Source organism: Globicephala melas, chromosome 7 (assembly GCF_963455315.2).
Source record: "Globicephala melas chromosome 7, mGloMel1.2, whole genome shotgun sequence".
Taxonomy (NCBI): Eukaryota; Metazoa; Chordata; class Mammalia; order Artiodactyla; family Delphinidae; genus Globicephala; species Globicephala melas.
The window spans coordinates 46,310,472-46,337,939 of NC_083320.1; the positions used below are offsets into that span (position 1 = coordinate 46,310,472).

General features: G+C 32.7%; 1 protein-coding gene across 7 annotated transcripts in view; it reads left to right on the top strand.

The window, feature by feature from the left end:
• The window catches only part of CALCRL (calcitonin receptor like receptor), a 105,319-nt gene that overhangs the window by 45,682 nt on the left and 32,169 nt on the right, over nt 1–27,468 (top strand). For 2 of the 7 annotated variants that reach the window (XM_060302159.2, XM_060302160.2), the window contains 6 exons: nt 14,938–15,303; nt 16,357–16,449; nt 18,747–18,879; nt 21,573–21,683; nt 21,781–21,893; nt 23,287–23,378. In XM_060302159.2, the coding sequence (XP_060158142.1) occupies nt 16,396–16,449; nt 18,747–18,879; nt 21,573–21,683; nt 21,781–21,893; nt 23,287–23,378 (503 nt within the window). In that variant the 5' untranslated portion in view covers nt 14,938–15,303; nt 16,357–16,395. Of the gene's footprint in view, nt 1–11,324; nt 11,439–14,937; nt 15,304–16,356; nt 16,450–18,746; nt 18,880–21,572; nt 21,684–21,780; nt 21,894–23,286; nt 23,379–27,468 lie in introns of those variants that run through there. The other 5 variants (XM_060302163.2, XM_060302165.2, XM_070045941.1 and 2 more) reach the window with 4 other exon arrangements.

Below are 27,468 nucleotides of genomic sequence, written 5' to 3' on the forward strand. Positions count from 1 at the left end.
GGTTGGCATTGTTAAATATTCACATATAATTTTACCCAAAATTGCAAGTCTTGTCACTGAGACCGATTAAGGCAAACCATGGCATTCTCGTCCGCTGCAGGGGAGAATAGAGACCACTACTTTCTGAGTACTTATCACTTCCCAGATAGCAACAGGTGATTACGTGGGTTATTACATTTAACCCCCATAGGTATACTTAAGATAGAAGTGCAATGCCCATCTGAGAACTACAGAAACCCAGGTAAATGTTGCAGGTTAGGTTTCTGCCTACATTCCCAGTTTGTAAATACTACAGCTGGTATCCAAAACCAGAGCCCATTGACGCAAAAACCTGTGCTCTTTGCCCTGCATCTTGCTTTCTACCGTTTTCCTGTCTTTTTTTTTCCCCAATACAAGTCCCCTACTGTTATTTTTAAAAAGTTGTCGTTATCCGTTGCCAAAAGCAGCATACTGTTCAGATAAATGCACTGACTCCTGTCCCAGAAAGCCACATGTGAGTTTTCTAGCCATAGCCCCCATCAAAGTGGCCATGAGGCTGTGTTTATCTTTTATTTACTTTCCTCTTCTTCCCCCTCCTCTCCCTCCTTCTCCTCCTTCTCTTCCTTTTTTTTTTTTTTTTTCCTTTTCTGAGATTGCTATTTTGATTGCTGTTTAGAAAGACTTTTGATGGAGAAACACTTCTCTCTGCAAAGATAGACATGCATAACACTACAACCTGAGTTGCAGTTTGATGAACTTGCCCCCAAAATGCTTGGGGTTTGTTTTGAAGTAACCAAGACAGATTTCAGGATGTTGTGATTCTTTTCTTTTCCTCCAAAAGAAGAAAAAAAAAGAAAGATCAACTTACTGGGTACCTAGGGGACCATTTCATATGACTAATTTATTTTCTTTTAGGTTATTTTAACTCTTACAAAACATTTATTTTCTGTAGTAATTTTTTTCTCTTTATTTGGAGAAAAATCCTACTTCGGTGGACAGATTTTTCACTTGATTTAAAATGGTGACTTTTTTTGGTAAATTGTCTCTTCTGTTGTTTCTTCAGGGTATTTTGCATTTTCATGAAAATGCACTGTCTCAAGATTCAGTGAGAGGAGGGGCAGTCAGGTTAGGAAAATGTTTTACTGTTGTTGTTAAGGCCTATTATACCATGTCAAGAGTGATAGGGCATTTTTTTTCTTTAACACATCCTGGTCCAGTTAAGGCTGAGATTCAGAAAAAGTGCTTGCACAACAATTTAGCAGGAAAGAAAGCTATTTTAAAAGTCTTTTGGGAACATGTTTGTGAAACAGGAAAAAACATAAAATTGAGTTGATAATAGCACTCCATAAAGGTTAGACTCGCTGAAAGGGACTTGCCATCTTTTTTTCACAGGGAACGTGTTGTTCTTAAGCAGCAGTTCTCACTTAAGCATGGCTTAATTCAGCAAGGAGCTTCTTCCTGTGTAACTTCTTTTGCAATGGAATATCTATTTTTAAATTACAACCCAGATTTAGTCACAGGACTAAATAATTAAAAATAAGCTGTGTTTGGTATGTGCAAAATTACAGCAGTTGTAGAGTACATCATGGGACTGGGTGCCTGGGAAATGTTTCAAGTCACATATCCAGGTTTCTCCGCATTGATTTCCTAAAGATTCTCAAGTTCCTTCAAGCCTGCCCCTTTACCCTTACTCACACAAACCTTGCTCTTTCATGAACCTATGCCTTTGTGTTTCTAGTTCCTAGTCTCTAGAAAGCTCTACATCTATCCTCTATCAACACACAGTCTTCCTTTTGAAGGAAGGAATTCCTTAAATTCCACCAGTGTTTTTGAAATGTGCTCCAATTCAATTCCATGTACATCTCTTAGAGTACACTGTCTAATCCTTTCCCATTATAGACAGTGTTTCTGGAAAAAATGGCATCTTTTACTGTTCTATTATATTATGATGAGTGTGAACATTTTATTTCAAGGCCCTTCCTTACTAATTTCCAGAACTATCTAGACAAACACTCTCAGGCATTTTCTTCTTCAGAATATCTCATCTGTACTCAGATATTTTCCCACACTTGTTTTCCTCTGTTGTAGACCCTATATTACTGACCGGAAGCCAGATACTCATATTAGAATTGGGGGGATTCATTTAGGTTAATTACACTCAACTGAATTCTAATATCTTCATAGTTTAACCTTTTTAGTATCTCTGACTTTTAAATATTGCTTTCCATCCCCACATTATTAATCTTAGTTCCAGCCTCCATGATTACAGTATTTTTTTGCCTCACTTACTTAGAAGTCACTGCAGTATTCTAATTCATCTCTGTACAACTGCCCTTGTCACCATCTCTGAATTAACCCTCATACTTTGTAAAATGAAAATCTTGACGTACTGTTTTACTACTTAATTCCCCTACAATTATTATTATTATGATTTTTCTGCAGCTGGGCTAGCAAATATTTTGAATACTTGTCATTCCTTCTTAGGATGATGCCCATGGCAGACATCACTGATGCATCAGTGATGCTCACTGAGCCTAGACTCAACCTCATCACTGCTCAGTGCAGCAATACTGCCTGCCATCAACAGCAAATCAGAGTAGGCATAGAGATGAAAATCTATAGCCTAGAGCGTTAAATCAAAACTCTTCAATATGACAGAAAATATCATCTTTAATTTGCATCCCTGTCTTTCAAGAAAGCCTTATCTCATAAGTACGTGCATCTTTTTAGCACCTGACACTTCCAAATTACTGATTTTTTGAAACTCCACATAAGTGTCATATTCTATATGTTTCTCTCTACATGCATGAGCGTGCACACCCACACACACACTTCTCCTATCTAAAATGCATCATTCTATCTGATCAGACACTACAAATATTTATTGACCATCTATAATACTTTATTATCTACATTTGTACATCTTTTTCCCCTACAAGATTTTTTACTACCTCTAAGGTAAAAAATTATAGCATTTCTGGATCCCCAGTATTTAACATAGCTTTTGATATATATATTTCAAACAAATAAATTTTATATTCAAATGAATATACTAAAAAATATTAAGGTGGAATTATGTTTATTGGTTGTGAGAAAAAGAAATCTGTAAAGGAACAAATTTTAGTAGTATCAACCTTCTGTTTGATTCTTTATAAAAATAATGAAAAATAGAGTTAATTTTAAATAAAGTGTGCATTTACTTGAGACACACATTCCCTCCCTCTTTCTTCTTTCCCCCCTTCTTTCCTTTTTCTCTATTCTTCTTTCACTTTTCTTTTACCTATTAATAACGTCATAAAAGGGAAATATTTGGGATATAAGATTTTTTTTTCGTTGTGCTAGGTTTTTGTTGCGGCACGTGGGCTTCTCTAGTTGTGGCATGGGGGCTTAGTTGCCCCATAGCATGTGGGATCTTAGTTCCCCGACCAGGAATGGAACCCGCATTTTCTGCATTGGAAGGCAGATTCTTAACCACTGGACCATCAGGGAAGTCCTGGGATATAGGATTTTTAACCAGGGTTTATTTCCAAGAATGAACCAAAGTTCAATAATTTCTCTTCTCTTTCTTGCTAATACTCCTGTGTGCTATTTCTTTGTTGTTATGGTTTGTAATCACACAATTAAAATATGCCTCAAATGAGATAAAAATATCTGCATTTTTGTATACAAATTGTCAGTTTCTACTCCTATCAGAAAATGAAATAATGCTATAGAAATGTAGAGAAGAGAAATTACTGTCAAGAGAAAAGAGATAAACAACTACAAATCCTATTTAAAACTAAGGGAAATTTTCTTAGATATCATTATACTTTTTGCTCAATTGTGTACAATGGCTATTTTAAGTAAACATATTTATTCTTCAAGGGAAATGTAAAATTTTTTTGTATGAGGTGAAAGCAAATTTCAATGCAAATGTACTTTTCCTTACAAATCAAAACAGTACTAAGCATGTAAAATAGGGTTGATTGGGTGTTGCTGAACATGAGATAATGCATCAAATTGAAGGGACAACTTAGTATACATCCATGTAAACTAGGCAGGTTTTTTGGTCAATGTATTTTGGTTTACAACATGAAAATTATTTGTCCCTTGACAAAGAAGAGAGAAATGAGACTAGATGTTCTACTAAATCTAGTGTAAATCTTCCCTTAGATATACACACCTTATTTTGCATTTACTTTTTAAGATATAAATCATATAACATATAGTCCATCGATTTAAAGTGTATAATTCAATGGCTTTAGCATATTCACAGGGTTGTGCCACTATCACCACAATCTAATTTTAGAACATTTCATCACCCTAAAAAGGATCTCCGTACCCATTAGCAATTACTCCCCTTTACCACTCTCCCCCAGCCCAAAGCAACCACTAATACGGTCTCTGTTTTTATAGGTTTACCTGTTCTGGACATTTCATATAAAAGGAATCACATAATATGTGTCTTTTGTGGCTGGGTTCTTTTACTTAGCTTACTGTTGACAAGGTTTATCCATGTTGTAGTATGTATAAGTATTCCTTTCTTTTTATTGACAAAAAATATATCATTTGGGGGATATATCACATTTTGTTTATCCATTCATCAGTTGATAGACATTTGAGTTGTTTCCACTTTTTGGCTATTAAAAATAATACTGCCATGAACATTCAAGTACAAGTGGTTTTTTGGATATATGTTTTCATTTCTCTTAGGTAAATATCTAGAGTAGAATTGCTGGGTTATATGGTAACTCTATGTTTAATATTTTGAAAAACTGTTAAACCACTTTCCAAAGCAGCTGTACCATTTTACATTCCCACCAGCAATGTATAAAAGTTACAATTTCTTCACATCCTTTCCTACTTGTTATTGTCTATCTTTTTCACTACAGCTATCCTGGTGGGTAGGAACTCATAACTTATTGTGGTTTTGAATTGCATTTCCCTATGACTAGTGATGTTGAACATTTTTTTCATATGCTTATTGGTGATTCATATATCTCTGTGGAGAAATGTCTGTTCAGATATTTTGCCCATTTTTAATTGGATTGTCTTTTTATTATCTAATAGTAGTAATAGTTCTTTGTATATTCTGAATACAAGTCCTTTCCCAAATACGTAATTTGCAAATATTTTCTCCCATTCTGTGAGTTGTCTCATCATTTTCTTGATGGTATCATGTGTAACACGAAAGTTTCTAATTTTGTTGTAGTCCAATTTATCTTTTTTTTTTGGTCACTTGTGCTTTTGGTATCATGTCAAAAAATATTGCCTAACCCAAGGTCACAAAAATTTATTCACTTGTTTTCATGTAAGAGTTGCATTTACTTTTTGAATTAGCTATAAATATCTTATTGCGGGCACATATTAGCTGTGGATTATCCAAGGGCATATATGGTTAAGGCTATTTCAAATTTAGAAAAAAACAATCACATCATAGATATATTGGGTGGAAAAAGTTAGTTTATGAACTCATATTGGCTGGGCTTGGAATATGCTTTGGAAATGAATAATGATGTCCTGCCTTGGTAAAAAAGAAAATAATTTGGAGATATTTAGATTACAAGGTATAAGAGAGATTGAAGTCATCTTATTTTACAGGTCAGGAAACTGGGGGCTGGCAGCGTAACTATCTTAGGCTCGGTAAAGCTAGGCAGAATGCAAAATGGAACCTTCTTAGTAATCTTTCCACTACACTAGCATTTCTCAAATTGTTAGTTAGAAACGTGTTGGTTGCAAGAGACAAAACTCCAAATCAATCCTGTTTAGGCATAAAATGTAACTTGATGGGTTTTCCCTGATAACATTAAAAGAAATGTCCCAGGGAGAATTTTGACAGTACAGATTGGATCACATTTTCATGCCTAAATCAACCTAAATCAGAGGATTGTGCTAATCTGACCAGTTTTCAGTCACTTCCTACCTCAGTAGAGCAGCCTCACTTGAACCAGAGGGAACAGATTTTCCAGTGGAAAGAGAGGTTCATTTTTTCAGGGAAAAAAAGAAAGTGTGCCAGACCAACAGTATCAACAGAGTTCCCGTGGTTCCGAAATGCTGAGATATGCTAGTAGGTGGTGTTTAAAAAATTTTTTTTGAGAAAGATTGAAAACAAATAACAAAAATACCATAACTTTTATGATGGACTATTACGTTAATTCAAATTAAAACTCCAGCAGAATTATATACTTTCTGATTTTATTGTCTGAGGAAGAAAACATGTTTTCGCATAGAACTTGATTCCTGACTTTGTGGAAGGGAAATAGGTATAAAGCTCGTAGTCCAAAGAGCTGGAAAGATGTATTTTGTTTCTATGCTCTTGGGCAAGCAATTCTTTCCATATTAGATCTCCTGGAGGGAGATTGTTCCATCAAGTACAAAGCAATTTTTTTCAGGTTCCCACCTACCTTTTACTAATTAGGCTGATATTTGGCCACTTGCCTCTTTCAAATAAAAAGAAGGTGACCAAAATCACCGGAAATGGCTAATTATGCCCACAATGGGAAAATTATTCCCATGAGTAAGTACTTCAGAGTGTAAAATGAAGTCCTAAATTTAATCACAATATTATCTCTCTTTAATGGTTATTCAACTATTCACCCTGGAATGTTCATTAGATAAGCAAGTAAGCATAGAGTCAATGTTTTTCTTTTTGGTTCCAATACAATGTTAGTAAAGGCTGTTACAGTCAACCTAAAATTAAAGTCAAATTTGAGAGGTTTTATACCTTGTTTTTAATTGGATTAGCATGTTATATTCTTTACAGTGTGACTGATTACAATGTGTACAATTTGCTAGAGTTTTAGTTTATATAAGCTCAGCATTAGGAAATATGCAGTTATTTATTAACTAGATGGATATTATATTTGGAATATACTTGTTATCATTCACTTAACTCAATATTTTCATAACTGATTTAAGTGACAATAGAAACAATCATATTATTTCTACAGAAGATAAAAAGTCAAGATGCTTATCATGATCACCTTGAAATATAGGATTAATTTTCACCTATAATGCTATTGAAATTGTAACAAATAACTTAAAACATGTATGAACTTACTTATATTATTAAAAATTTTAATGTGATATAATAATAATAACTAACATTTACTGTGTTCTAAAATGTTTAGGTACATTATCTCATTTTATTTTCACAATAGCCTTTTGGTTTAAAAACTATTTTGCAAATGAGAAAACTATTCTTAATGAAGTTTTTTAACTTGCAAGTGTGAGGCTGAGTTGGGTTTTAAAATCAGGAAATCTTACTCATATTAGTAATCAGTACAACTACTGCCTCTACTTGTAACTGACCTCACACATTGTCCCTCAATTATGCTAATTATAAATATCAGTTGGATATTACTTTATTTCAATAACTTTGGAAAAAGGAAAACTGTATCTTTAGCAATGGGACAATATTTACAATATATGTTTTCTTAGCATTTGGAATTTAATGGTTATTATTAAACTAAGGTGTCATTTCAAAAATAAAATACTTTCTGGAGGTTTTTATGAGAGTTTTTATTGCCTTTTTAAATATTAGATGTGTTTTTATACTAAGTCACTCATAGGATTTTGATAAATTAAATGTAATAATTTTTCTTACTCTTTCATTAATTAACTTGTTGGGTATATTGTTGCATCATTTCTTAACATGTCCTGTAATTTTTGGCACTGTATGATTTTTAAATTTTTACCTAAGTCATTTTCTGTTAAATGAAAAACAGATAAAAACCAATGTAGCTAAATTTCAGAAATTGTTGGTTTCCAGTATTAGGAGCATTAAGGCTATTCCAGTGATGATGGTAATAAGTTTAGCTTGGCCTAGATGAACTGATCAGATTCCATTCTGAGAAGTCTGGCAAGGGGGCTTATGAGGAAGTATGTTTGCTTTTCTAATTTCAATTTTCTGCAGTGCAGAAGAGAGAACTAGCCCTTTTTTTTTTTTTTTTTTTTACAAATGGCCTTTCAGAAGTAAGAATGGCTCTTAAAAAGAGGCAGTATATGAAGAGGTGAAATCAAGATGCGATTTTTTTTTTGGCCTAGATACCTTTTCCCTGAATTCCCATGTAACAAAAGAAAGAGCATCTAGCCAAATGGTCCACTTTCCACTGTCTTAGATTCAAACTCAAACTCCTTTTGGGTAATTGGTAGTAGGAGACCTAGAGAAAGTCTTCCTGAGCCAGAAAAAAGTTTCAGGAAAGACTTGGTTTCAAGGATACTTGGGATTTGGGTTACTTTCAACAAAACTGTTCCTATACTAACCATTTTTTTCTTTTTATATAAATTTTGAACCTTTATTCAATATTTAAATTTATCTTATCCTACTCTTTTGTTTTACAAATGAGACACCTGAGAAGGTATGTAACCTGCTCAAGCTCATTGCAAGTGTACTGACTGAGGCCCAGCACTAGCTTCCTTTCTTAAATGTTGTGAAATCATCCTTTTTTAGAACCTCATGAATGACTCTTATGGACTGTGTTTAAAAGTACTGAACGAATCCTCTAAAATCAGTGTAAGATTACCACTATCTAACTTGATAAATATTTTCATTGAGAGCAGAAATCTTAACTTGTGTTCACTTCTGTCTCCGTGCACAACTAAGTGAAAGTAGTTGCTCAAGAAATAGGGTAAGATGACTAATTGAATTTCTAGAAGTACTTCTTAATCTAAACTGCACTTTAAAGTGCTTGCAAGTGAGACAATACATGTGTTTTTGATTTTGGTACCTTAGCAGAATGGCAAGTCTGAGTTGTCAAGCCATTTACTAATATAAGTTAAAAAAAAAAAAAATCAAATGTCACAACATTTCTAAGGAAAGGAATTAAAAGAAGAAATTGTGCCAGAAAAAAATTATAAATGTGTCTTATGAATAAAAATAAAATGCAATGCAATGAATGAATGGCCGGTTAAATAAAACAACTGAATAAGCAAAATAGAAATGTATTCTGCACTTTTTAAACCTTAATTATCCAAATAAATGACTCAGTCCTCTAAGTCAGGATGGTGCAGGACAAAGGGGCCCAGATTTAGGGTCAGAGAATCTGAGTTCTTAGCTTTGCGTCAGCCCTAAGCTTCTATGTGACCTTGGCCAAATCACTAAAATATGTATGCTGGTTCATTCAGTTGAGATTAGCATTGTGACAACTGATTGAAATAATATAGTAATAATGATAATAGCAAGAGCTAATGCTTATTGTGTATTTATTATTAGACAAATTCTTTATATCTATTATCCAATTTAACACACTGACAAGATGAGTTATGATAAAAATTCTAGGCAACATTGATTCAGCCACTACTTGTACACCCACTTTCAGGTCAGGAAATAGATTTAGTGAGTTTAAGTGTTGCAAGAGCTTAAGTTTGAAAATATGGCTCTCTGACTCCAGCATACCTCTTCTAACAAGGATGCAGTAGCAAACAAGAAGCTAAAGATCAAGTTGAGTACCCATTTTCTAGTTGGGTAAACCATGCAGAAAAAAAGTTGAATCGATTTTCTCAAAATCACACAGCAATTTAGGAGCAGCTAGAAAGAAATTCTGCTAGCTAACGTGATTGCCTTGCAGTATAATGAATACATAGACAGTCCCCAACTTACAATGGTTTGACTTTATGATAATGTGAAAGCAATACACATTCAGTAGAAACCCTACTTTGAATTTTGATCTTTTCCCAGGCAAGCAATATGTGGTATGACATTCTCTTGTGATGCTGGGCAGTGGCAGCAGCTGCAGCTCCCAGTCAGCCACAAGATCATGAAGGTAAAAAACTGATACACTTACAACCATTTTGTACTCATAAAACCTTCTGTTTTTCATTTTCAGTATAGTATTCAATATGTTACATGAAATATTCAACACTTTATTATAAAATAGTATTTGTGTTAGGTGATTTTGCCCAACTGTAGGCTAATGTAAGTGATTTGAGTATGTTTAAAGTAGGTTAGGCTAAGCTATGGTGTTCAGTAGGTTAGGTATATTAAATGCATTTTTGACTTATGATATTTTCAATTTATGATTTATCAGGAGATAACCCTATCATAAATTGAAAAAGATCTGTATTCTAGAGTTAGGAGGAATGACTGACCAGTTGGGAAGCAGAAGATTACCACTTAGTTTTGATGGGAAAATTAATTTTTGATCAGGTAAGTAGTTGTACCTAGTTTTTTCTCACAGCTGTAAAAAATTGCCACAAATTTAGTGGCTTAAAACAACACACCGTTATTATCTCACAGTTCTATAGGTCAGAAGTCCTATGGGCTTGGCTGGTTTCTCTATCCCAAGTCTCACAAGGCCAAAGTCAAGGTGTTGGCAGAGCTGTGTTTTCTTCTGAAGATCCTGGAGAGAATCTGCTTTTGGACTCATTCAGGTTGTTGGCAAAATTCAGTTCCTTGAGGATGTACAGTTGAGTCCCCATTTGCTTGCTGGCTGTTAGTTTGAGGGCCACCTTTATCTTCTAGAGGCCTATTTCTGGTCCTTGTACATGAGCTCCTGCATGGCACAGCCAGTAATGGTGCATCAACTCCTTATGTTGCCATATCTCTTCTGCTTCCTTTCTTCTGCTGCATCACTCTGACCTTCCTCTTCTACTTTGAAGGGCTGGGTTTAGGCCTACCAGGATAATTCATGAGAATCTAGGATAATCTTCCTATTTTAAAGTCCATAACCTTAAAATTGCAGATTCTGGGGATTAGGTATGGAAATCTTCGGAGGCTCATTATTCTGCCTACCACAGTATTCTTCTGTCTATCCCACTGGTTCTCAAATTTAGCTGTATATTCCTGTATCACCTAGGAAACTTGATAAAATGCTTATACCTGGGCCATAGTCAAGATGAATTGAATCTGAATTTCTTGGACTACAATCCAGGCAATGACTTTTTTAAGGTATCAGAAAATTTTAATATGTTTGAGAGGGTTGAGAACATCCCAGAACACAAGCTTTCTTCAACTTGATTAAATTCATTTTGTAAGTAACCTACTCAAAACATACTTGATATACCCTCTTTATGCCCCCACTTTGCTAGGGTTTGGAGTCACAGAGATTAATATGATGCATGTCCTATTCTTCCTGTGCTCACAATCTAGAGGCACAAACGGTACAAAGGAATAATTACAACAGTACATGAAATGTTTTAAAATAGGATATTTGAATAACTTGCTCTGGAAGTTCTCAGATATTAATTATGCCTGAGAACACTGCAGAATATTTTGCTTGATTTATACTTAATAGTACTTTTAAAATAGTCTGGCTAGTACCTAGGGACAGAGGAATATAAGTGTGTCCAGGTTTCAACATGGCCAAATGATGATGATGTATTTATAATGTGCTTCCCAAAATTTAACAGGCCATGAATTTCCTCAGGTGCTTGCAAAACGTGCAGATTCCAAAGTTCTGAAGGTTCTGATGCAGAGGTTCTGTTGTGGGCCCTAGACATTCTCACGTGTTCAGCAAGTTCTGGTGGTGATTCTGATACAGGTGATCCATTAACCCACACTCTGTGGAATTCTGTTTTATGTTACAACAGTAATTTAGTAACTGTTCATTAAATAATGAAAACCCCAAGCCATATTATAAAAAAGGACTTACAGTTTGATTTTCTTACATCAGTAACAGATCTTCAGGAAAGAGAAGTCTATTTATATTTTAATTTTCTTACTGCTTCATGGATTGAAAGTGTTAGGAACATTCCAGGTCAGGATGGGGGTGGGGAATTAAAACCTTATACTGGAATTTCTTTCTCAAAGACTCTAGTGGAAGTAAAGACAGTAATTTGCAAGAATCATTCTAGCACAAAGACTTACGTTTTGCCAAAAAATAAGCAGTGAGGAGCGAATAACAGGTAACCAGGTCTTGTACTTGGATACTTGTTTTAGTGGCACAATCTGTTCCACATAGTATAAAATGACAGAAAGAAGTTTGCATTTGTCATAGACATGTAGAATATTGAGATTGAAAAGTGCTTTTCCCTTGTTTTGATTCAGGAGAAATATAGCTTGTTTAATATGCCATAAAGGAAGACATGTAACTAGATAGGAAACAGCCTCACTTTGCTCACACAAAGGTTCAGGATACTTAACGGCAAATTAGATATGTGTGGGAAATGCTTCTGTTAGCCAACTTTATAGTGACTGGATAAATAAAAGGAGGAGAGAATATGGCTTAGGGCCTCTGAAAATCCAAGATATTTTGGAAATGAAGGAGTGGAAAACAAAAGTTGGGTTTTTTTTCTTAATCTTGGAGTGAACATACACTTTTAATATTAGGGTTAGGTGACTCAACTAAAAATAAGAATTATTATTAAGAAAAATAAATTAATGGAAAATGTGTATATGTATAATAAAAATCTGAGAAAATAAGAAGCGGGTTTGAAAGGCACTGGATTTATGCTTTTATGTTCTGGTAAATTAGTATTGATTAAGTCACACTAATCTATTATGTTTATGTAGAATAAAACATGTTTTTACACTGAAGTAAGCCAAGAAGATTGGTTAAATTTTGTGGACTTGGAAATGTAGAACTGTTTAAAAAAAGGTAGAACTGTCTTGGGCTGCAGATCTACTGAAATTTTAAGAAATGAACCCAGAATGATGCTACATAAAGCCTTGAGTGACTAGGAAGCTATATTTCAAAAGTTAGTTGAGGTCTCAAGTCAAAGTTCTTTCTGTGATGAAATCAATCATTTTAATTTTATTTTGGTGATTCTTTGGTCAAGAAGCTTGTAGACTATTTATAAGCTATTTTTTATTCTATGTGTACAGTAAAGAAAGTTATTTTGTTTCTAGTAGTAGAACCAAATCTTCCACTTTAATTTTGAGGTGTGATAATGAAATGGTATTTATAGGATCCATGAGGCTAGCAGAAACAGAAAATGCCAGTAACTACTACTAGTACCACTGTGATTACAGATTCACTTAAGTTTAAATTAGAGCTTTCTCAGTTTTGAAGAAGTGCTTTTCCCATGAAACAAACCTAAGTTCACTTGGAAAAATCCACTACCAGATTTAGGCATTTAACTTGACCTCCTTTAATTATGTACTTGATCTCTCCTCCAAATTGAATGGGAGCTACTATGTATTTCACCAGGCAACATGCAACTCAGTTGTCAGTAAATGGTTTAACTAGAACTGAGAAATTTACAATAATTTACTTAACAGCTTAGGTCAATTGATATCAAGTGAACTTCAGCAAAGATAAATTTGGAATAAGCTAAACATAGAAGAGAGAACCACTTGCTGAATGAACATATGAGAGGCTGTATACAAAGAACCAATAAGCTAAACCTAGGAGTACAAGTAAACATACTTCTCCTAGTAATAATCATGCCATTACACCTACCAATATGAGGCTCAATCTAAACTGACCTTCATATGTATCTGCAATGGCATTATCTATATGCCCAGTCATGATCCCTCCATTATTGGCCTAGGGAGCTCTTGGTGAAAGAGGTGATTCTTCCATAACTACCACTCGCCATATGTGTCTGCTTGTAGGGAAATTTAATGAGTCCTTCGTAGAGTAGATGCCTCAAGCGAATTGTATCACCACATGAAATGGACATTGCTAGATCTAATGAAGAGTACAGGTGTCCACCACGTTTTTGAAAGACTGGCACCCAAACTTGCTGCTGCATCCTTGATAAAATCAGAGATCATGAACCTGCCCCCTTGGTTAGGAGTGCTACAAGTTTACACAGTGCAGAATACAATCTTGTCCCTAGTAGCCCATTTTCCAAATCGCTAGGGAATAGGGTAAAGAGAGAAAGCTGTAAAAGTGGAATTACTTGCACTGATCAATATTTTGTGAGTTGAATAAAGTCCTCTTAATTATTGGTGCCAGGATGATCTATTGCATGCTAAGAGATATTTCACTAAGATACTTTTTGGAATTCTGATTTTGAAACCCATTAGATAAGCAACAAAAATAACTGCTATTGTTACATGAACTGTTTTTCAAATATGTTGGATATAGGAAAACTTCAAACATGTTTTTTAAGGCACTTTTTCCTTCAATTTTTGAGCCCATGTACACATGGAAGGTAATTTAGTCTTGACTCATGTAAATCATCAAAGCATTGCTTCATAAAAACCTATCTGATTTCCAAATAAAACAATATCAATATTTCTTTACATTCCTGTTTGTAAATCTGTGTGTTTTATATGTATTTAATACAGAAAAATGTGGACGACTAATGTTTTAAATTTGGCTTAAGCTTTATGACTTCCAAAGACAGTACAGTAAACTACTGCTTATTCAATATCCAAACGACCACAGGACTCAAAAACTGAATAAAGGACTTTATTCTGTAGGAAAGTAAACATGCTGATATAAGAACTTTTTTCCCCAATTTTCAGTGTCAGTATAGATTCAAACACTACTTAAAGTCTTCTAATAGAAGAAATGACAGTTCACTAATAGTTATGATTAGTATTCCTGATTGTAAGCTTAAAATCCTAAAGTACTTTATTGTTTCATTTGTTTATTTATTTATTCATTGATTTATACAGCAAATGTAAATTAACTGCCAGAGACAAAGGATACAAAGATCAATCAGATATGGTTTCTGCCTGTGAGACACCACACAAGCTAGGGAAATAGATATAACTAAGATTAACACATTCCAATAAATATTACATAAAATTATTCAAAGGAAGTTTAAAATACAGTTTAATTTAAAAGTCCTTTTATCATACTCTAGTTCTTTGAAATTTACTTAAGTAAAAGATTCAGTTAATTGCTAGTGTTTTGACCATCCTGGATAAATGAAAATTGACATTAAGTTTTTCCATATAATGGAAAACAACAAATTTTTGTGACAAAACTCAAATATATTGTAAGCAAAACAGATTTTTAAAAATTGGAATAGCTTAATAAAAATATCATTTTTCTAGTGGCATTTTCTTTGAAATTTTAAATTTATTATGGAAATGATTTTGGCTCATTGAAATAATATTAAATTATTATATCAATATTTCAGGTCATGACCCTGGATTTAAGAAATTTTTCAAGACAGTTTTGAGTATAATCCAAGAGAAAATGTGATTTGAGTCTGGAGACAATTGTGAATGTTAAGTATTGGAAAATTAGATTTTTCTCATTGTTCCATGCAATAAAAACTAAAATATCAACTCATTAATTTTTGAATTGCAAAAACTTTGATTCATTGTTTTCTCTCTATTACAACACGATTTTTTACATCTAAAATTAATGGAATTCTTCCTATTTTTTTTTTTTCTGGGTTGTATTTTTTAAAGATCAGCTAATAATAAAAGCCCAGTGTAGCTGATTGAAGAGAAAACATTATTTGGAAGATTGCTACAATAAAAAGAAAAGTTTCTTCTAGGTAAGTCATTGATGAGGGCAAGCAATGGCATAGATTCTGTGTGCTAGTTAATGGCATGCTCTCATTGCATGTGATAATGCAAATGCTAAGTAAAATGAAGAAAAGTTTTTTATAATTCTTATTCTAACATTTGCCCTATAATAAAAATCATGACATGTTTCCTAACAAAATCAAATCTAAGTTCATAGTCCACTGGCAAATATCTATTGATTAGATTTTTATCTCCTTTGAAAAATATTTTTTACTCATTCAGTTAAATAAATACTATATTTTATGACTAAACCATGGTCATTTATATTTCATAAAAATACTGCCAGAGTATGTTGATCATGGAACTTAGAGGGAGTAAGCATTATACACGTTACTCCTGCAATGTTTGTCTCTTAGAATTAAGAAGTTAGCAGAGAACTGTATCTATCATTAGAAATACTCAACAGAAATACTTTTATTTGGTATTTCCCATCTCCTGTAAACTTATTTTAATAATATAGATGACTTAGGGAATCTTTTACTTTTGATTAAAAACTTGAATGCTGAAGTGAAGAATAATTTCTATTAAATCATAAGGCCATTTTTATGACTTATGGATGTTAACTCTCAAGAAATTGGCCCAAATACAAATTTTTCCCTTAAACTGTTGAAGAGTCATAAAATTAAAAATAATATTAATACTTATCGGAAATAAAGGTAAGCTTTATAGTAAAATATGCTATCAAAATTTGTGCTTTTATGTTCTCGTGAAACTCTTTACTTTGTACTTTTTATCCCAACTTTGGTAAAGGTAAAGAAAGTGAGATGTTTTCTAATTACTTAAAAATATATCTGTAAGAGGCTTTCCTGCTTGTAAGGCTAATTAAGTTAAATTAAAATGTATTTAATTAAGCTCTTTAGTACTTTAAGCCATGATGCTCTTAACATTTGTAATATGTAAGACTATTAATCCAATCCTTAAAGCAAAATTATTGTGTAGTTTTAACATTTTTTCCATTGAGAGCCATCTATGTTTATTTCATAAATATTGCTAAATTATATTTCTTTTATTTTCTATTGCAGTTTGATTTATATTATATAACATATTTCATCTTGGCTTTAATGATGGAGAAAAAGAGTGTCCTGTATTTTCTGTTTCTCTTGCCTTTTCTTATGGTAAGCATAAATTTCTCTAATGTATCTCCCTATCTATGATTATTTCTGTTTTAACTTCCAACATACCCATAATTGATAAAGGCTAATAACACAAAAATACATGTAGTTATTGGATGCATAAATTAAGTACATTTTTATATCTAATCAACACAGCAATCATTTGTTTCCCTTCAGTGTACCTTTTTAGGCTTTTAGTCCTGTAGCAGGCACAACAGTATGATAGTGCAGTGTGGGTGGAGGGATGATGAACACAAATGTGCGGACGCCAGAGAAAAGCCATTACCAGAGTTCGAAAGAAAAATGGAATGGCTCTATGGTACAGTCGTACATAATAGATGAAATATTTTCAATCAGACCTGCTGATTCTGAGTTAGATCTATTAAAAAAGCAATTCCAACCTGTTGATTTTTCTCCCATTCTGCCAACTGATTGACCTGTATTGATTGAAAAGCACTTCGGAATCATGCACTATGTTTTAAATTAATTTCCTTACCCATTCACTCAAATAATTATTAAGTGCCCATTTTCTGACAGGCATGGATGCTAAGTTTGAGGCAGATGTGTATGTGAGTATGTGCATTCCTGCATGCCTCTGCATGTATATGCAGGGGACGTGGGGCTGGAGGTGGAGGGTAGACTAAGGATGACTAAAAAGCAATTGATGTACTCGAGGGGTCATAGGTCATAGACATTTAATTTTATTTTTATTTACAGAAATTTTTGTTCCTATTTTTCCCTGTTTCACGTTAAAACAGTGACTATACTCTTATTATATGTTGAGAAACTCAGAGACATAATCTCACCTAATTCTGTGCCAGCAAATAATTTTCTTGTGGTGTTTCCAAGTAAACCCCACAAAGATTCAAACAAAGAAACTCAAGAAAAATATAGAAAACCTAAATGGGAAAAAAGCACAACTACTCTCCTGTCATCCTTTGTATTTAAAAACATTCTCAAGTCTAGGAGCAGTCCAAATTCTGCACTTCTTAGATGTTATCTTAAGTAAACAGACTGAAATTCAAGAAACAGGATTCCTGTTTCTTCAGCTCCCACCCTCCATTGAGCATGCCAATGAGCTGCACAGGCCAAAGTTGGTTCCCTGTAGGTAGTTCTGTAACAGATTACCAATCTGATTATTGTAATTTAAGGAATTGTGACCGTTTCTCTTGAATTCATTCAGACAATGTGCAAACTTGAGTTTTTAAGTAACAATAAAAATGATATTGATTTTATGCAATTCTATAAACTGAGAACAGGAGGAAAGAATTTTTTCTTGATGTTATAAATTTCCATTTATTACTTGTGCAGCACAACAGCTGCATAAATCTTTATTAAGAGATTAAAGCCAATCAAAGAATAAAAAAGTTAATATTAAATGGTGGTGAGGTGATGGTGAAACTTGAGTGGTGCCACATACTGAGGGACGTTTACTATTTATTTTAAATTTAAATTAAATTCAACTTCCTGCTAGAGAATAGAAAATCAAAAATAAGGAAACAAAATAGGAATAGAAAGATAACTGTTTATGGAAAATAATTAATAGGAATTATGCAAAAGCAAAGAAGAAATAAGGTTGAAGAAAGGTTTATACAGGCTTCATGCTACAAAACAGGAAAAAAAGTCATGTAGAAATTAAAGTATAAGTGAAGCTTAAAATAAGGCTACTAAAGTGGAAGAATATAAATATATACCTTGCCTAAAACCTTTATTGATGTGCATACAATAAAAATTCTGTTTACCAACATCATAAATGAACTTGTCATTATTTTGATTATCAAAATGTAATTATAAAAATGGCAACAATTTTAAGCATTTACCATGTGCTAGACACTTCCCCTCTGTTATCTTGATACTATTTTATCCCATTTACAATAAGAAAGCAGAAGTTTTGGTAGTGGTAGAGGGGGTGGTTAAATATCTTGTCTATTAAATATTAAATATTTTAAACTCCCAGTTAAATATTTTGACTCCCAGGTCAAAAAATAGAGGTGAATTTTGAATACAGCTGTCTGCATTCCAGATACATGGCCTGGAGCTGGCTCCCACAGTCTTCTGAGAGGGAACTGTGGACTATGCTGCTCACTGGGGCCATTGGCAACTCTTGGTGGTGGTTTGAAATTGGACATAGTAGGGATATTTACACGATGGAAATTGGCAAACACTACAAATCAGGAATTTCCCCCCAGAGCCTGATGACCCTGCAGTACATCACTGCACTTACTGTTTTTTAATGTGACAGACTGCTTCTCACAGACATTCTCACAATTCTGAAGTTTTATTTTTCTTTAATCCCTTAGATTCTTGTCATAGCAGAATCAGAAGAGAACCCTGGTGACTTAATTCAGTTGGGTGTTACTAGAAATAAAATCATGACGGCTCAATATGAATGTTACCAAAAAATTATGCAAGACCCTGTTCAACAAACAGAAGGTAAACATGACTAATTTTAAATGCATTTAAAATATTTTTGAAAGAAAACTACCTCATTACATTATTATGGGTCCCTTAGGTCCATTCTTAAAAACGGGTTAATTGCTAGTTTTTCTGGTATATGTGCAGTTTTAATTATTTACTTATGAAGAACATTTTACGATGCAATTATCTTGCCTCTTTTTAAAAATTCTAATAAAAATATGTGTGACAGGGATATTTTTAGTAACTTTTTTATGGTATAAAGATATTAAAATATCAAATAAGTATGTGTCTTGGATTAAATCAGTGACAGTTGATCTTCAGTTTATGTGATTTGTATGTCTTTTTTTTCAAAAGCTCCTTGATAATAGCTTAATAAAATGACAAATAATTTTTTTTTTTTGCACATAACATACTTTGTGTGATACATTTGGTAGCAAAGCTAATGAAATCCAAGAGCTTCTGTTTCCATTAAGATATTTTTAAGGTATTTTTGAAACATTTATTGAGGGCCTACTAAGTGCCGTATATATGCTTCAATTATGACAAGGACAAGTAGAGTTGCCAAATTTAGCAAAAGCAAAAACAAGTCCTGTATTTTACCTGGCAACCCTAAAGGCAGAGTTATGTTCAAAATGTAAAATGCAACACTCATAGTGAAACAAAGCAAAATGTGAAGACTTTAGATATTTTAAAATCTTTAAACCATCAGTGGAAACAAAGAATTTAACTTTGGGGGAAAATATTTGATAGTATAAAATACAATGTTTGTTATATACATGAAATGTTAAAAGTAGGTTATCATTAGTATTTGTAACTGTCAAAATGAACTTGCTTGTGAGAAAGAGAAAAAAAGCAATTTTTCCACATTGGACAACTCTTGAAACCTTAATCTAACTGAACAATACAATTTGTTCATCTTCGGAGAAGTAGTTAGCTATATCTGCCCAAATATTTTTATTCAGTTAAAACATGTCTTTAAAATATGCCAGACAATGACAAACTATCTGATATTAGCTCAATAGGGATTGAATTATCAAGTAATTAAAATTTGTATACAAATTCTTTGTTAACTGATCTGGCTTCTCACTTTATTCCATTAAAATCTAAGTGTTGGGCTTCTCTGGTGGCGCAGTGGTTGAGAGTCCGCCTGCCGATGCAGGGGACACGGGTTTGTGCCCCGGTCCAGGAAGATCCCACATGCCACGGAGCGGCTAGGCCTGTGAGCCATGGCCGCTGGGCCTGCGCGTCCGGAGCCTGTGCTCCACAACGGGAGAGGCCACAACAGTGAGAGGTCCGCGTACCGCAAAAAAAAACAAAACAACTAAGTGTTATTAGTTTAAAATTATTGAATTAACACCTTCCAAATCATCTAGATATGTGTGAAAGCTAGCTTCAAATCTAATTGTTTAACAATAGGAATATATTTATGAGGGTTTTATAATAAAATAATTTTGTGATAAAATAAGTTCAAGATCACTGCAAAATAAATCTTCCTCTTGGAGAGGCATAATACACTTTGTAATTTTAAATACTCTAGAAAATCTTGTTATAAAGAAATGTTTATTTTAACTTTGTGTTCTCCAAATCTATTTGATTACATAATTTTTTAATGGAATACCTACTCATGTCTCACTCAAATGCCATACAACACAGTTGGAAAAATTCTAGACCTGGCAATCTATCATGCAGCCAGTGTTGTGGAATCTTTTGGAGCAGTATAAGGACTTGTTTGTGAGGCTTTCTAAAATGGTATCAGGAAATTTTTCTCTGATAGGCCACAAAATGCACTTTATTTAGTAATATGTGGATGCAAGCTATTTATATGAGTTTGAAAATCTCAGGAGGGAAAACAGACTATCTGAGGCTTTTTTTTTTTAACTAGAATTATTTAGATTTTCAGGCCAATAGAACTTTTTCTATTTCTGTGAAGCCTAGATTGATTCTGAGATTGCTGTACAAATCTGTTAATAATAATAAACATCTCATGCAACATTCAAGTTTCTATCTATGTGTGCTTACCTAACAAGGCGGAAAATTACTCTCTTTGATTACAGACTTATAACTTTGGAACATTTTGGTCATTTTATTTCTCTATGTCTTTAAAAAACTTTACATTTTTTCATGTAAGAGGTTCTTTCTCTTAATGTTGGTAAGAAAAGAATGAGAGATTAAACACTCTACTTCATTTGAAAAGAAAAGGAAGGAAAGTAAGAGCTAGAATTTGGTGGAGGGACCTAAATAAGTATGTGTCAGGGTTAATGTGGTGAAACAGGAAATATTGGAATGTTCATCCGTTCACTTCAGAAAATACTATAACTTGCCCTAAGAATACAGTTTCTAAAATAAAACATATTTTCAATTTCCCATAGTTTTTGCATTTCAAGCATAGGGACACTAATTAACCACTACTTTATGGTTAAGAAAACCAGCAAAGATCATGTGATTTATTAAATAAATAGCTACCTTTGAGAATTAGAATTAAAGCTAAACTTCATATTTTTTTAGATATTTCTAAATTTAATTTAACAATTAGTTATTCTAATAATTACTTTGTGAATAATCCAAGTAATTGTTATAAAGATTTTATATGATGCCTTCATTTTCAGTAGACAGTCTTTACTCCATGTCAGTGTGAGTCTACCATTATTTATGTCTTTCTATATAACTAGAGAGAGTTAGTAAGCCCTAATTTCTACTCTCCCCTTAAGGCATTTATTGCAACAGAACCTGGGATGGATGGCTGTGCTGGAATGATGTTGCTGCCGGAACAGAATCAATGCAGCACTGCCCAGATTACTTTCAGGACTTTGATCCTTCAGGTAAAAGCAGAAATTTATATACAAATATCCTTGACATCTATTTAATAAACCCTAGGTTAACTAAATTAGTTTCCTTTTTTCCTTTTTAATTTTAAAGAAAAAGTTACAAAAATCTGTGATCAAGATGGAAACTGGTTTAGACATCCAGCAAGCAACAGAACATGGACAAATTATACCCAATGTAATGTTAACACACATGAGAAAGTGAAGGTAAGTAATAATTATAAATTCAGATTTAATTTACACTATTTTAAAAGTTAGTTGCCGATACAATATTGGAGAAAATTTAGCTAGTGTTCATTCCATTGTAAAGCCTTTTCCTCATAAAAACAATGAACAAAAATATCTTTGTAGAAATAATTATTGATTTGGTCATTACACCGAGGAAGCAATCCTGCTAGGTAATTCAGTGTCTCAGTATTGGAGTTCAGAATTTTCCAAATTAAACATACTTTAAAAATGTAAGAAAAAAGAAAATTTTCATCTGTGGTGGAATTCCTATAATTACGGTCAGGAATTGTGCTCAAATAAACAAAATAAGCCCAGCGGGGTTTACGCAGTTCCCTCAGCAGAAGGCTTTCATTCTGACTGGCTATTAGGTCACCTTCACTGGCATTCCCACTTTTAACATCATACATTAAAGTCAAGGTTATTCACAGTTTGTCTCAACAATAAAGCTTCGATACAAAGTGCCTGCATATATTTGCACGTGTGTGTATATTGAGGCAGTTTGTCACAGTGATTAAAGCTGAGTTCTGATTTCTGACTCCCTGTTTCTGCTCCTTACCAGCTGTGACCTTGGGCAAGCTGTAACCTCTCTCTGCCTCAGTCCCCTCCTGTGTAAAGTGAGGATACTAAACCCATCCACAAGGTTTTCATAAGAATTGACTTAATACAAGGAAAATATTTAGAAAACTAACAAGCCTATAGTAAGCATTTGATAACTGCCAGCTATCATAATTATAAATCATGTATTCTTTGCTTACTCAGAGAAGGGTTTGAAGAGAATTATAAAAATACACAATAAAATGGTAAGTTACAATAGAATAAAGACAAAAATCAGAGAAAAAGTCAAAACCAAGATAAAAAATTTATTTGTACAGATCCGAGGCGCCTCTAAATTACTGTTCTGAGACTTGTTTTGGAGCCTCAAATTTGTCAAACGAAAAAAAAAAAACCCAGTTAGGAAAGAAAGCCTTATCTGGCATTTAAGTCTAAAGAAACAAACAAAAATCATTGATTTAAGGTGCACAAACTGATAGAGTGAAAATTGTCAATGTCCTCCAAAATGATAAATGTTGGTTTTCATATATTATACAACGCAGATCAAGAAATTTATTTCTTCATATGTTTAATATGTGACTCCTAATTTCTTAAATAAAAAGAGCAATTTATAAATTTTGATATCACCTGATAAATTTTCATAGATATTCTTCATTCCAGATGTATTCTAATACTCATTGGCTTGCAAACTAAATGGTAAGGCTATCAGATCACATGTTTTTAAAAATATAAGTTATTTTATTGATTTTGAGCTTACACACATGTAGAATTATAGTATTGATATGAGCCTTAATTTTTTTTTTATCCATACAAATTACAGACTGCACTGAATTTGTTTTATCTGACTATAATTGGACATGGATTATCTATTGCATCACTGCTTATCTCACTTGGTATATTCTTTTATTTCAAGTAAGTACATGTAAAATTTTTTTTTAACTTACTGATTATCTTTGGTGAATGCAGTATCATGTGCATGTTTATCCATGTGCTGATAAAATTTATGAAATATAGATGATTTATAATGTTTAAAATAAATTGAATGTTTAAAATAATTAGAAATATGTTGACTTTATCTTGACTTTATAAAATGTAGAGAATCAGGAGATTGATAAAATATCTGAAGCCTAACTTTACAAAATGAGTATGCATATAAGAATGAAGTCATGCAGTAAAAAGGGAGCCAAAATGAATATGTAAACCTATCCTTATTTGCTTTGGAAACTGCCAAATATTATAGGCCTTCCTAATTAAATTTTCAACTTCTTGGTCAATTTTAGTATCAGTATACATGGTACATTATAAGAACTGGTATTTTGTGCAAAAAATAGCAATGACATTTCATATATATTATTAAAAATAATAATTTCAATATATTATGGTTAGATTAATTTTTCTGGTTTGGGGGGACATATTTAAAATAGTTTTAAAATTATATTTTGAAATTTACTTGCAGTTTATTCTTTTTTAGGGTGGAGGGAGAGTCAGCTCCAATTTCTTTTTTTTTAATTGAAATATAGTTGATTTACTGTGTTTTAGATATAAAGCAAAGTGATTCAGTTATGTGTATATATATATATATATACACACATATATATATTCTTTTTCAGATTCTTGTCCATTATAGGTTATTATGAAATATTGAATATTGTTCCTTGTGCTATACAGTAGGACCTTGCTGTTTGTCTATTTCATATATATAGTAGTGTTATGTTAATCCCAAATTCCCAATTTATCTGCCTTCCTCCAATTTCTTGATTCAACCTATCAACTGTGATTTTTTTTAATTGACAGGAAACTAAATTCTAAAACTGCATAATTATCTTATGCATTAACATGGTCTTCATGATTTTGATCATCACCAGTAATTAAAGAATTCAGTGTAAAGAGAGAGTTATATAGAGAGAGTTATATTATAAAATATAGCTCTATATATAGAGCTATATTTTATTGTATCTTCATCACCAGTGTCACTGCCATTGTCTCTCTCTTCCTCTCTTTCCTCCTCTTCTTCTTCCCTCTTCCCTCCTCCTCCCTCTCCCCCTGCCCCTCCTCCTTCTCCTTCTTCAACAATTATCTTGGAACATTAGCAGCTTCAGAACCAACTAAAGTAGTAGCTGCACATCAAAATAATCCAAATCCAGAAATTATTAGACACCTAGATGTTAGGCTCATTTGTAACTGGAGCACCAGCTTTTAGCCCACAGTTCATCAAATATTCAAAGTACATGAAATAATATACGAACCAACCAATGATTATTTTTCATGGGATCAAAATCATGGGATCTAGAGATTGCATCATAATTGCTGTTTTTGGAAACTTGCACTTTCTTAAGAATCTTCAACTTTGGGGAATTTTTAAAAAACTTTTTGTTTTATATTGGATACAGCCAATTAACAATGTTGAGACAGTTTCAGATGCACAGCAAAGCAACTCAGCCATGCATATACATGTATCCATTCTCCCCCAAACTCCCCTCCCATTCAGGCTGCCACATAACATTGAGCATAGTTCCCTGTGCTATACAGTAGGTCCTTGTTGGTTATCCATTTTAAATATAGCAATCTGTACGTGTAGGTCCCATACTCCCTAACTATTACTTTGGGGAATTTAAATGGCACTTTTGATTTATAACATTATCGAGGCACCATTAGAAACCGACTAAAAATATTCCACTCTGAATAAAGCTAATTCAACATTTGAGTACATTTTAAAATGTGACTTTTTTTTTTTTTTTTACTAAATTGTGTTAAAACATGCATCAAAATAAGTTGAAGAGACTCTTTATCCTAAAATATGGAAAACATTTCTTAAAGAATAAAATTTACTATACTATATTTTGTAACAAATTGCCAAAATGTTCTTGCTCAAAACAAACTGTCAATTCTTGGTCACTGCCTTTATAATTAGTTACATAATATCAGTTGCTTATACACAGTTTAATAAAACTTCATGTCTTTACTCTTGAATATACTCTTAGGTTATGTAAGATTTTTGAAATGAATATTTTGGAGTACGAAAAACTTCATTATCACTGTCTAATAGATTGAAAACTGGAAAATAAACCATTTCCCAAAGTGACAATTTTTAAATAAAGTCCTCAGGTCTACAGTGATAAATTATTTATGCTAATTGACAAAGTGAAATAATGTTACTGATGATAACAAGCTTATTGGTAAAATATGGCACTAAAACTCAGCTAATATTTTATTTAGTACATTTAAAAACACAAAATAAAATTAAAATTTCAAAATCTCACTTAGTATAAATTTAAGCAAGATATAGTTCTTTTTTCTTCTTTATTGCTGAAAACAAAATCTTTACAATTTAAAAATGAATGTATCTAAATTTGAAAAAATGACTCTCTTGGAACTTAGAACTAAATGATACAAGTAATTCCCTAAAATCTATGCAGTACTCTAGAACTCAGATTCTGAGTTCATTAAAATTACATATTACCACACATACAAACACAGAGAAGATTAATTTAAATGTAACTAATATCAGCTAAGATTCTTTTTCTAACATGGAGACTTTTATGACCATGACTAAGTATAAAGTAGATCAGCCTCTACCCTAAAGGCATACAATAGAAATCATAAGAGTTATTTAAGACTATCTTAAAAAGCTTCTTGGAGAAAAGGTTATGTTTTAATATTTCTAACCTCAGGAAAAAGAATGCAACCATTAATTAAAAACAAACTAGTCTTGAGAACTGCACTTATATTTGCAATATTTTTAAAAATTGAAAACAATTTAGTTTTTTAAAATAAATTTTTAAATAAAGAAATATATACACCTATAATTCTAATACACTATTGGGCAATTTCATTTATTTTTCCAGTTTTATTTCATACTCATTTGTATTTACTCAGTTTTATTTGTAATGTACAAGTTATTTTAACTATTTTTACAACTTAGCATTATATAATTCTTTCCCTGTCACTAAGAAGTTTTTAAAACAAGCATTTAATTGGCTAATTGGCTATTTAATTGGCTAACTAATACTGCATTTAGTAAGTTGACAAAAGTTTACTAAATCATTCTTGTATTTTTGAAAATTAACGTTGCTTCCAACTTTTCCTATTAATAAAATACACTGCAATGGACATTTTCAGCCATAACTTTCCCCATATTTTACACTATTTTTTTAGGCTACATTCCCAGACTTGTGATTTCTTGGTGAAAGGGTATTTATCTTTTTATGGCTCTGGAGATATATCATCTCAGAAGTATTTCAAAATCAACATGTTCAAAACAAATTCATACTATCTACCTTCTCCTAACCCAAAGCAGTTTTTCTTCCAGAGCGACCCATCTTTACAAATAACACCACCAGCAATCTAGTTGCATAAGCCATAGACTTAGGAGCAATCTTTGATACCGTCTCAGTTTTCCTATCATTCTCTCCTCATACTCTGTGGATAAAACCTCCTAACAGTCCTCCAATCTATCCATTTTGTTTCATCTCTCCTGCCACCACCACCAACCTAGTCTTATCTAGCCTCAGTAAGTCCACTTTCACCATCTTCATTCAATGCTAAACATCGCAGCCAGAATATTTTCAAAGATTTATATTAAATATAGATCTGATTTTGTCATCCCTTGCTTTAAAAATTTTAGACTTCCTATTATAATTTATATAAAATCAAAGTCATTAATGTATCCTATAATTGAATATTCTGTATAGTCTCTTCCCTGCTCCTCTAGTCTAGTTAAATGTAGTCATCTTTCAGATCTAAACCTTAGCATCATTTCCTCAGTGAAATCTGTGATTTTTTTATTGTAGTACTTCTGAAACTGCAACTAGTTTGTGCTGAATGTGGAATAAATTTTTAATTACCATTTAGGAGCCCACCATCTCTTCAGATTTAATACTAATACAGCTGAGACCCTTCAGATTAAATGATCTCTTTTTATTTTGCATGTAATAAGCCAAAATATTTAGACACATTAAATTTCTGAAGGACACAAAGTTAAATATAGCAATTATATTGCATG